Below are 12414 nucleotides of genomic sequence, written 5' to 3'. Positions count from 1 at the left end.
TTTATGGTGTTGAAAGTCAAAGTCAACATATATCACGTGCAGCCAAGCTTTACGTAAGAGCCACAGACCTAAGAAAAACATGTAATTGGCTCAGGTCAACGCTGGTCACATCAATTATCCACCACCTGTGCTGATCCGAGACATTCTCAAATTCGACACTGGGATCCCATTCAATGATTCAACCCTCTCTCCCTTCTCCTATATATAGCCATATAACTCTACATGCATAACAAAGCAATACACACACATCCCATTTGAGCAGCGCAGGTAAAGTTGTATATTTGCAAACATATGGATTCGGAAGCTCCAACTCCAACTTCAACTTCAACTTCAACTTCAACTTCAACTTCAACTTCAACTTCAACTTCAACTTCAACTTCATTCTCCAGTGCCAAGGCGGAATCAGACATTGAAAGGCCTCGGTTGCATATTGATGAGGTGGAGTTCGTGGACGAGGAGGCCATGTATAACATGCCGCTGCTGCTTGATTGCATGGCCCAAGGGATGCTTCTTACACCTCCAGCTCTCTGCAACGGCTTTACTTGGACCAATGACCATCATCCCATCCTCGACTTCAATCTATGGACACAAGACTAGGGAACTCTGCCTCAACTTCCAACTAACTCTGCAAATTCCACCCCTTCAAACTTTCTTTCTTTTCTATGGAAACATTAAAATATCTGTTAGACGCCATGCAATATTAAGCATGTTTTAGGGCTTTCACAATAAGGACTCCAAAATCAGTCCCATTTTCAGCTACAACAATTTTTCTATTGCCAAGTCAAAAAAATTTATATATACAGCTCATTTCACCAAATTTTATCATTTTTCATGTTATTTTTTTTAACTTTGAATTATTAAACTGATAAATTGCAAAATACATATAATAAGAATCCTATTACATAGATTGAAAACATTACAGCTAAAATTGCATCGGCGCAGAGGTCTTCACCTTCACGTTGAGATCCCATGTTATTGCGTTGTTGTGATATCATCCAATTGAAAGACAGTATGAGACGAAGACATTTTGAGTTGCCGGAATCATGGAATTCATAGGTGAACCACCAAGATTTGACGTGTTTGCATCATTGGTGAACCATCATAATTAGTACTATTATTCATTCTACTACTAATTTTAAGAGATGTAGAAGAAAAGTAGTAAGTACCACTAGGTGATAAATTGTTACTAGAGTAATATTTATAGATAAAATAATGTATTTAAATTAAAAAAGTAATAAATAAAAATAAAAAACTGAATAAGCAGAAAAAAGCAGTCTGCAGCCTAGGTTGCGGCTATTTTATGGGGTGGCCAGAAATTTTGCTCACCGACCACAAAATTTGACTGCTGCAACTGCTGTATTCAGCGGCCTTACTGTGCATGCATGATCTTATTACTTCGTCGACCGTCGACAACGTGCATGCGTAAATTCAATTCCATATATATTAGGATATGTATAGGTATAGCACATGATATTTGTGGAACTTCAACTAAATCTAGTATATTACTTATACAACAACTCTATTTCAATATGGGAGAACTATTTAGTGCCCATTATTATTGTATTTGCATATTAATTCACAGCATTTTTTTATATTTGTAGTCCATAAACTACATTTAGTTCCTAATTTAGTCCCTATCCTTTAGTACTAAGTCCTAACTACATTCTTTCTGATTTGAGTAGCTAGTTTGATGGTAATAGGATTCTCGGTTCAAATATTAATTGAGCTATATCGATTTTTTTTAATCTCATATTGCTTGATAAGAGGAACAAAAAAAGAAGGATTTATAAATGTTATGTATTAAATATGTATTCATTTACGTATACTAGTGTAAAAATATTGCCTTAATTATAAAATATTAATAGGATTCCAAGTGCAGTGGAGGGATTTAATTGCATTATTTGGTGGTACCAACAAAAGAAGTATTCAAAGGCCCAAACCGCTTGTATGGTTACTTACTTGGTCAGGCAGGGAAAATTGAGAGGAAATCGGGTTTATAGGCTACTTTGCCATTAAAATAATGAAAATGTATCAATTTTGTTATCTCTTCCATAAATGGAAAAAACGCCACCGTGGTTGGCGTGTCTATAAGTAAAAACGCCAACATAGTTGGCGTTTATAATGTCGTCGTATTTTAGTCGTATTTTCTCCAAATACAGTTAAGTTAAAACACACCAACTTGGTTGGCGTGTTACGTGAAAAAACGCCAACTATGTTGGCGTGTTTAACAGATATAGACGTCTATGGTGTTGGCATGTTTAACATATATAGACGCCTGCGTGGAAGGTGTCTTTTCTAAAAAACGCCTACCATGTTGGCGTTTTATTCTTCTTTATTTCCTTCAAATTTTTGCCGACAGAAAAGACTCATTCTGTATTGTCTCGCCCACCCGATTGGCGTTTTTATAAGAGACGCCCACCTGGTTAGCGTTTTTACTGAAAAATGCCTTTTCTGAAACACGCCACCTTCATTGGCATTTTTATGGAGAAGCAAATTCCTCTTGTACAATTCTTTGGTCAATTCACATAATCTAAAACATACCAAACTCCACTCTCTCTCGCTCGGTATCTTTAATTCCTCAATACCAGCTCCGAATTTATCAATAAACCAATCCACAAAATATGTCAAATCATAAATTCAATTTTTTAGGTGATATTACGGAAAGCATAGAACTTTACGATTCAATTCAATCGACATACCCACGGAGGAGGAGGCGATAGCGGAACCACATCCGAAAGTCTTAAAGCAGGCATCCACGATTTTACCGCTCTCCTCATCAACCCTAATCTGCAATTTCATGACGTCACCACACGCCGGCGCTCCAACGAGACCCGTTCCCACATTCGGATCATTCTTGTCAAATGACCCGACGTTCCTCGGGTTGTCGTAGTGGTCCACCACTCTCTCGTGGTACATCCGCCGCAGTCCGCTACCGCCGGCAGCCCCGGAGCACGGGAGACGCACGCCGAGACTCGTGGTTGCTATATGCCTCAACATATTTGGATTCAGTTTCGAGAATTTTTCCAATTGCCGTTTTAATTTAAACACGCCAATATCCTAGGCGTTTCTACTTCATCAAACACGCCTTCCGCATTAGCGTGATTATGCCAAACACGCCCTCCTCATTGGCGGGTTTTAATAATACCATATTTTTTTAAAATTGCCAAATTAAAAGCTAAAACGCCAACCCCATCGGCGTTTTTGAACTTACCTATACATACATAAAATACGACGACATACGGTTCTAAATGGTAAAACGCCAATGTGGGTGGCGTCTTCACTAATAAAAAACGCCAATGTGGGTGGCATTTTTCCCATATATGGAAGAGATAACAAAATGAGTACATTTACGTTATTTTAAACGTAAAGTACCCTATAAACCCGATTTACCCGAAAATTGAACTGAAGGTGGCGCATCTGGCGCTAGGAAAAAACTAACAAAAATACTATTAATTGAGAAAAACTAACAAAAATACTAGTAGAAGATAATCAATTTTGTGATTGATTAAACTGAAGAAATATGACTATTAATTGTGAATGAATGATTTGAATCACTATTTTTAAATCATACGTGTAAATTTTTTTTATCAATATTTTGTATCGCTAAAAGTTATATCTATAGTTAGTCTATTAATCCATATGGAAAAAATATTCTTCCCCACCTATGTCTGTTACAATTGTACCGTCAATTTATAATATAAATAAAAAGTGATTCACTCGTGATATTGTAATTAATTTTTAATATTAACATGACATCTCTCCAAATTATCACCATTCATCAAATCTACAACTTAACTTATGAATGTAAAAATCAATATATAACTGTATCACATTAATTATGAATGTAAGACCTAGCCCCATGATTGACTGTGTAACAAACTTCTAGTACAAGAATGTAGAAAATTTCAAGTAAAACATCCATAGTACATTGGCTCATACAATCTTGAAACAATTGAATGATGCACAACAAAATCTAAAAATCAGCATTGGGTTCTTGAAGAAAGTAGTTAAGATTTCTTAGTACACGGAATCTGTGTTCTTGCTAAGCTCCTCCAATTTCTTCAGTCTCATTTTCTCACTTTGAGTCACCATGGTTCATCATAAAGAAAAATGACTGGAAAATCATAGCTAAAATACAAAAAAAAAGTGTAGTCCATAAAAATTTACCTAAACTAGTTTGGCTATCAGCAGTCCCTTTTCCTTGTCATTTATAATCATCACATAAAAAAGTTTAATCATGGATTCATGGGCACAACCTAAAGCTTCCTACTTTTGAAGGCAATAATATTTGTGAAATAGTTTCCTATTCTCTTTCCGCATCTCACTTCGCACCATGACAAGAATGCAGCAAAACTATATCAATACCAAAACTTGGATAAATAAATCGATTCCATGTGATACAAAAAGAAAATACAGAACATTATTTGGTAACACCAAAACAAAAAAAGAATAGCAAAGCTATACAACACAAGAGAAGAAAAGCCTAACATATGCACACTGCAGCCTAGTGTTTCCAATGGGGAGAAGAAAAGCTGATCATCTCCTTTGGAAGTTGAGATACTTGATGCCGTAGGCAAAGACGAAGAAGAAGAGCAGAACCCAACCAACATGGGCAATCACAACAGGAATTAGAAAATCATAATCATAGCCTAAGTTATTTTTAAGGAAATCATTCACCCTCATCTTTGTAAGGGATCCGGGGAGCTCAATTTCGGTTTTCAGATCGCCTAACAGAGAAGCAAACATGCCGTAGATAGTCCAGGCAACCGGAGAAGCCCAGTAGTACCACCTCCACCAGATTGGGATAAGCTGACATTGATACAACAAATATTTGAGTGAAAAATTCCAAGTAAATATATTTGGAGTGTTATGAAAATGCATGCATACCGGACGTGGGACCATGAAGCCGGAGAACAAGTTCCAGAAGCTAAGGAAGAATGAGGAGACAATGGCCGCGATTTGGAAGCCCGGAGTCAGTGCCACAACCATCATGCCGTACATTGAGAAGTAGGTGAAGCACATGAATATAAAGTAGTATAAATAGAAGAATTTCTCCACATTCCATGGGAATCCGATCATTGCATACAATATCAGAGAGTAGCCAAATGTCTGAATGGCGATATAGATCGTCTCTATCGCGACCTGCGCACCAACAACACACACACCGCGATGATATTGATTACAACATATGCAAGATATTACTACTAAGCAGAGAATGTTAGTTTGTTTTCAGGTTATAATTACCTGTGCAAATGCATAGGGCAGCTCAGAATACATTCCTGCAGCTCTTTCGCGGTAGAACACGGTTCTCTCAATCGCCACCACAGATTGGACTGCATGGGCATTGGTGGCTCCGAGGAAAAGCACAGCAGAGTAAGTAGCTCCGAGCAGATTGAGCAAGTCCTGCTGCCGATATCTGTTGCAAAAACATTGTGTTGTTGGTAAACAAGTGCACTGAAAATCACTAGACGTGATTGAGATCATAGAACTTGGCTTACATTTGATTCCCTTTCTTCCAGAAGATAACACCGAACATAACACCAATGACGATTGTTGTAAAGAAACGAATGGCATTGAACTCGGAGTTCCTCCAGTATGACTGATTCTGCTTCCAGAAACAAGCAATGCACTGCGTTGTGAAGGATTGCGAATATTGTGTGGGAAAGTAGAGGTCCTTTGACCCCGGTGCTGGACTGCTTAGCTCCTTGATCAGTTCCTGGTTCCTCCTGATAAATTTCAACAACAAATTCACTTGTTACTTATCTGTGTATATGTGAGGAAGCTAGTCTCATTCATCACTTACTGATAAAGGGCAGAGTTGGCATAAATATCTGCAAAATCAACACCAAGTTGAGTTTCAGCAGCAGCAGAGCTGACCTCCAACATCCAAGTAGCTGGATTCTGTCCCTCTTTAATCTTCGGAACATCAGGCACGGCCTACATCATCCAACATATATCAATACATATCCCTATAAATACTAAAGGATTTTACAGTAATGTGAGCCTAAGAGAAGCAGAAAAAAGCACCTCAAAATATTCAACAAGTTTGTGAGAGTGGCGGCCGAGTGGTCCAGTGTAGATAACTTGCCCTCCTCTCTTCATCAACAGAAGCTGCAAACAAGTTTCACCATAACTATCTATCAATACACCCATCTCTGAAGAAATTAATACCATGATAGTACAAAGTAGGAACATCATTTTACCTCATCAAAAGCTTCAAAGATATCGATACTAGGTTGATGGATGGTGCAAACAACTGTTCGCCCCGTGTCCACCGTGTTCCTCACTGTACGCATGACAATAGCAGCAGCTCGTGCATCGAGCCCTGATGTGGGCTCATCCATGAATATAATGGACGGATTGGCTACTAACTCGACAGCAATGGTCAGCCTCTTCCTCCTTTCAGTCGAAAGGCCATTTACTCCTGGAAGCCCAACAATTGCATTCCTCAAAGGGTTAAGTTCCACCAAGTCCATCACCTCCTCCACAAACATCTGAAACAAGTTGCTATCACTATCAGATAACGATGCTCTTTTTTACCGACTACAATGAGTTATGTATGCTTTGCAACTCACCTTTCGAGTTTCTTTCTTCACATCTGCAGATAGACGCAGCCATGCAGAGTAGAGGAGTGACTCATAGACAGTAACATAAGGAGAATGGATGTCGTTCTGCTCACAGTAACCACTAACTCGAGCAAATGTTTCTTGGTTCTTTACATAGCCCGAGACATGTATATCTCCTTCAATGTAGCCTCCAGTCTTTCTACCGGCCAACACATCCATCAACGTTGTCTTTCCTGCTCCACTGACGCCTACCAAAGCTGTCAGCACGCCCGGCCTGAAAGCACCACTAACATCTCGCAGCAACTGAAGCCTGTCTTCTTCAACCCCCTGAGTTTTCATTTCCTGAACAAGCAATAGTTTCATAAGTTAGCAATGAATACGCTGTTATGAAGAAGAACACAGTGGTTTTCTGAGACGAACGTACAGCTGGCATGTCGACATAGTAGTTCACATGATTGAATGTAAGAGAGAGGGGCTCAAATGGCAAAACCATCCCTCTTTGTGGCTCACTAGTGCCTCTGCTAGGGTTTCGAATGGCCATTTGCAAACCTGAAACACACACTTTTAGTTTCTTGACAGTTTATGATATGATTTATTCATAAATCTTACAAATAACAAGCTGCATACCCTCAACATTACTACTTGGATTTTTTTTTCCGCTCTTGTTGTTGTCATCGGTTATGATGGCCTTATTATCACCAATAGCTGAGAAAGATAACCAAATGACATGAATAGGCGTCCTCCCTCATAAGCTACTCGAAGAATGGTCTGATGTAAATGGACAAAAATGCTTACGTTTCAAGTATGTCAAGGCGAGGATGAATAAAATGTTGAACACAACAGAGAATGAGAAGAGAGCTATGATGCATATCCAGTACCACGACTCGGTGGTAAATAAACCTCTGTCCCTCAAAAGGGTCTTTCCAACTGTGTTTTCAGTGCCATTGGTAGGCTGAAATTAATCAAAAGTTGTGGTTAGTTTTTCTAGTGTTGCTTTGGAAAATCATATTTCTTTGAATATTATGTAACATTATTTGAAACTTACTGTACTCCATCTCTCAGAAAGAAACTCATTAATTGCAATAGCATTCTGTCCATACATCATAGGAGATATGTAGTATCCCCAAATCATCCAATCTTTGATATCATCTGAAATTTTTTAAAAAGATCACATTAGTGATAACACTTGCATCAAATAAATAGTTCTAATATCTGAAAACAGTTATATTCATCATCAAACAATATAAGTTGTTTGGGACCTTTTGAGACAATGAAGCCTCCCAGCACGAAAACCAGCAGCAAAACGAAGCTTCCAAGAACATTGGAAACAACCATGGTTCTTCCAGCTGCAGCAATGAAACGGAACAAAGAGAGAGCCATTTGGTGCACCCCGATGAACGCCAAGAGTTGTTTGAAAAACCTGTGATCGTGTAACAACATATCAAGCATTAGCCAAACAACGCATGGCCTACCATTTATCAATTACATTATATCCAAATCATGTGATGTTTGTATGTCTTACCTAGCTGCAGAAGGTGCAAAGCCGATGGTGTAGTATGTAAGGGCAACCCACAGTCCAGACTCAAGCACGGAGAGAGGAATCCGGAGTGCCCAAAATGGCAAAGCAAAGGCCCACGCAGGATAGAACAAAGAGTCCCTCTGTTTGTAGAACACAGGAAGCCTGAAAACAGTCATGGCAAGCTCTTGCATCCCATTGAACATGATGTTGATGAGACTGAAGAACAATGCACCCCAAAACTTAGCAGCATCTTCGACTTGGCCAGTCTTCATTTCAGTCCTCAAGAAAACTGTCAAGGCAATGGTTGCCATTATTGTGATTTGTGTTGTCTTGAAGATGTACACAAACGAGCTGCGCTTCATCAAGAGCCATTCCCTCGAGAAGCAGGCCCTGAAGAGCTCCCAGTTGGAGATACCATATTTCTCCTTCACCAATGCTGCAGGATGCATCCGCGTCTTATCATATGGGACACGAAGCTCTGCAGCGAGCTGTTGCCCAATGTGGAATGAGCTGTAGCCCTCTACGAACTCAGGTACTGATACATAACAGTAAGGCTGATCCTTTCTGCACCAGTACTGTTCTTGATCCTTTTTAGAAGTAACTTCTTGCAGAAAGTCTGCAACTCCCTTCCTCTCTGGACATTTGAATCCCATAAACTCAAAGAATTCGAGAACATTCTCTCGTGGCCCCTGGTAGACTATCTGGCCATCCGAGATGAGGATCACATCATCAAAAAGCTCGAATGTCTCTGGAGCAGGCTGCAAAAGAGAGATCACCATGGTTACATCCATGATGTGAACCATCTGTCTCATGAATTTTACAATCTGGAACGTGGTGGAACTGTCCAATCCAGTCGATATCTCATCCATGAAGAATGCTTTTGCTGGTCCTACCAACATTTCCCCTGCATTTGCCAGAAACGTAAACCCATTAAGAGACATGAAGTCTTGGTTTGAAATCTCGCACTATAATATGTCAAAGCAATGAAAGAAATACTGCTGCTTACCGGTAGTGACACGCTTCTTTTGTCCACCAGAAATGCCCCTTCTCATTTCATCTCCAACCATGATATCCGCGCAGATATCCAATCCAAGAATCTGAAAAGCCAACATTCAAGTTAGGCCTTTTCAATTGGAGATGACATTTTAAGGTACTACAATGGAGGATGTAAACAAACCTTGAGGGAGTAGTCTGTGATCAAGCTCGTTTCCTGGCCAACTACAGCAGTGGCTTTCATGAATGCATCGATCTCAGGATCAGGTTTGATGCCAGCTTCTTTCTCTCTTCTTGACAACTCAGTCAGCAGATCATACCTCGTCCCAACTCCCAAGCATCTACCTGAGAAATCCAATGTCTCACGAACCGTCATCTCACCATAGTGGAGATCATTCTGACTGATGTAAGCACAAGTTCTTTGGGGAACAAATTCATGAAACTCGTGGCCGCAGTAGGTGACTTTCCCAGTCACCTGTTCAAGAATTCAAGATCAGTTAACAGACCACAAACAGATAGACAAAGGTAATAAATCTTGAAACTAAACAAATACTACTACTAAGTGTTTGCATATGAAATGGAAAATGTGCAGTTTATACTGAAATCTGAAAGAAGCAGTAAAAAGGGTGCAGCAGCATACCCTCATATCATCATCAGGTTTCCCAGCTAGAGCTTTTAGCAACGTTGTTTTCCCAGAACTTGGTGGTCCCAGAAGCAATGCCATCCTGAAAACAAGTATTGACATGGCTTATTTGAGATAGTGTTCGAAATTGGATAGGCAGAGGAAAGGAAATTCAAGTGATATGCAAGTACCTTGATGGTCTTACAATACCACTAACATCTTGAAGTATCTTAACAACCCTTTTCTTTGACCGAGAGAGCCCAATCATCCCAATTGCAGCCTATTGCATCATTAATCCAAACTCAGTAATGTAGTGGGGTTGGACTTGGATCTCACAAAAAGTCAACGTGATCGTACCTCAAATGCATTGAGAGTTGAGTTGAGCAGAGTTGGAAGTGCTCTTGTTCCAACAAAAGCATCCCCCTCAATACTCAGATTCTGGAATTTCACTTCGATCTTAGGAATCTCAATCCCCACCCTGTTTTAACCAAAAATGAGTTGATATATGTATATGAGAGGAAGAGAGAGAAGGGGAAGGAGAAGAGACCTGTCAGTCCTGTTCCTGAGGCTGAGGAGAAACTTCTCATTATCATCCTCCACAACCCTGAGAATGCTATCCAGCAACTGCTTCTTATCCTGCGCACCCATGTTGGTAACGTCCACCTCGGCCTGCACCACTCTCCCGTTGCTGAGCACCTGCTGCAGCATCCCCTTCCTCAGCCGGTCGTAAGTCGGCAGCCGCTCTATCGCCGCCCATCTCAGCTCCGCCTCGTCGTCCACGTCCTGCCGCCGCGTGCTGTTCCGTGTGAACACGTCGCCCGGCCCCTGCCATATCTCCTTTATGCTCTGAGACCGCCAGCTCCGCCGGCTGCTCGACGACGCCGCCAGATCATCCCTCCCCAACGCCGCCGCCATCAACCACTTTACTCCACCTTCTTCTCTTTAACAAGTAAGCTTCAAAAATGTAGACGAATTTACCGAAAAATGATGTGCAATTTTTTAGTCTGAGATTGAGAAAAATGAGAGATGATCCCACGCATTTTGAACATATATTTATATACATGCATGTGTGCGCGTGTAGCCAAACGCTTAAGTCTGGTCAAATATGGAAAGCTGTTAAAAACGTTAACGGTGGAGTCATATGGTGCTTCGCACGCCACTGTAAGCTTCAGAGTAAAAGGGTTCTAACGATGACGTGGCGATCTAGAATTGGAATATAGAGTTTGCCACAGTGGTTACCAGCTCACTCAAACTTCTTACTTCACGTTGTCCTATTATTTTAAACGCAACCTCAAGATTCCCACGTTCGCTTTTTGTTTTTAAGCGCTTCGTCGTCTTATTTCAATATAATTATTTCATAATGTCTGTGTATTATTTTTAAAATCTTAAACACTAGGCTCTAGGCATTGTATTTCAAATGTAGATTTCGTCAACTTATTTTGATTTCTCTACGAAAAATAGAATTAATTTTATAAGTTTAGTAGCACCTTTTTCTCATTGGCTTTTCTACATGCTTTTGACCCCTATATATGACTTCATTTTAATTTGTTCATGACAAACGAATTCGATCTAGACTCTTAAAATAATTTGAAAGTGTAAATAAATCGTGACATTCACTGTTACTAGTATTCTTCATCCTTGTCCATATTTGATCAATTGGAATCAAACAAATAATATGATTGGATCGACATATTATTGTTGAAACAACTTTGTGAATTATTGATCTTCTTAAATCTTAATAACGATGATAGAAGTCATCAACTGCGTTCTATGTAGACAGAATAATTAAGTAGTTAATGAGTTCGCATTTACAGATGTGAGGGGAACCTTTTATGATTCGTCCAAATTCACAAAATGTCAAATGGTGGGTAAATATCTACAACGAATTAATTGATATTAATTTCGTTTAAAACGTGTTAGTGCTTTTAAAGAATTAAAGATAATATCTTTACATCTCATAGTAGTAGTATTTTAAAAAGAGTGCCAAGTCACCTCTTTCCTGGAACGAACTACTTAATTTGTTAACATATTTTAAATAACATAGAAACGTTCAAAGTAATGTAAGAGTATGCTTAAAGCGTGTTTATGGTCAAATGATTAACTTGTAACTAATATTCTGATAAACTAATAATATACTATATCATAAAACTATATATATATATATAATTAAGAGATCATATTCCAGATTTTGTGGTAGTCACATGGGCTGAGTTTTATAAAGGATTTAATATGATTAGGTATTGGAAAATGGATCCCGCGATAGTTTATTGTACAAATAATTAGTTGCATTACTATTATAATATTCACCTTCAAATTTTAAATAACGTTAACTGTAGGGAGTGCCGGAGTGACAATATTTATTTGTCTGGGTGTTGTTAAGCCAATACAGTGTCGCGGCCGAATTGAATCGTATTCATTTAATAATACATTTGGTTATATCTTATTTATAAATCGATTGAAATCACAGTCATTTTTATTTTCTTTTTGCAATTTGATATGATCTTTTTCATATAATTATGTTGTGAGAATCTACGGTAGTGTTTTTTTGGAGTAATATCTCCAAATGTTTTGATAATTGACTTCAATATGCACATATATACAGAACTCCAGAATCACCATAAGAATATCGTTTGCGTTATTTTATGTTGATTATAATTTTTATTTGGACAATATCACGATTTACACAGCTAGATTGAGGAAGCATTCATTCATAC

General features: G+C 39.0%; 2 protein-coding genes across 3 annotated transcripts; one reads left to right on the top strand and one right to left on the bottom strand.

Annotated features, from left to right (window-relative positions):
* Positions 1–291: 291 nt before the first annotated feature.
* On the top strand, positions 292–597 carry LOC121782242. Its single transcript, XM_042180338.1, has one exon. The coding sequence runs from the start codon at positions 292–294 to the stop codon at positions 595–597; it is 306 nt and encodes a 101-aa protein (XP_042036272.1).
* Positions 598–4354: 3757 nt separating this feature from the next.
* Positions 4355–10703, bottom strand: LOC121741436 (pleiotropic drug resistance protein 2-like). 2 transcript variants are annotated; one of them, XM_042134198.1, is made up of 20 exons: positions 10248–10703; positions 10058–10178; positions 9892–9980; positions 9719–9803; positions 9263–9553; positions 9092–9182; positions 8089–8989; positions 7826–7986; positions 7612–7715; positions 7362–7518; positions 7194–7271; positions 6991–7115; positions 6576–6908; positions 6204–6494; positions 6028–6111; positions 5804–5937; positions 5499–5726; positions 5245–5416; positions 4888–5142; positions 4355–4809 (listed from the first exon to the last, which is right to left on the bottom strand). In XM_042134198.1, the coding sequence occupies exons 1-20, from the start codon at positions 10613–10615 to the stop codon at positions 4537–4539; spliced, it is 4341 nt and encodes a 1446-aa protein (XP_041990132.1). In that variant the 5' UTR covers positions 10616–10703; the 3' UTR covers positions 4355–4536. The 2 variants fall into 2 exon arrangements, with proteins under 2 accessions (XP_041990132.1, XP_041990122.1); XM_042134188.1 differs by having other exon boundaries at positions 4355–5142.
* Between the last annotated feature and the right edge of the window lie 1711 nt (positions 10704–12414).

Source organism: Salvia splendens, chromosome 1 (assembly GCF_004379255.2).
Source record: "Salvia splendens isolate huo1 chromosome 1, SspV2, whole genome shotgun sequence".
Taxonomy (NCBI): domain Eukaryota; kingdom Viridiplantae; phylum Streptophyta; class Magnoliopsida; order Lamiales; family Lamiaceae; genus Salvia; species Salvia splendens.
The sequence above is the reverse complement of the archived record's forward strand: the minus strand, read 5'-3'. Positions and strand labels throughout refer to the sequence as shown.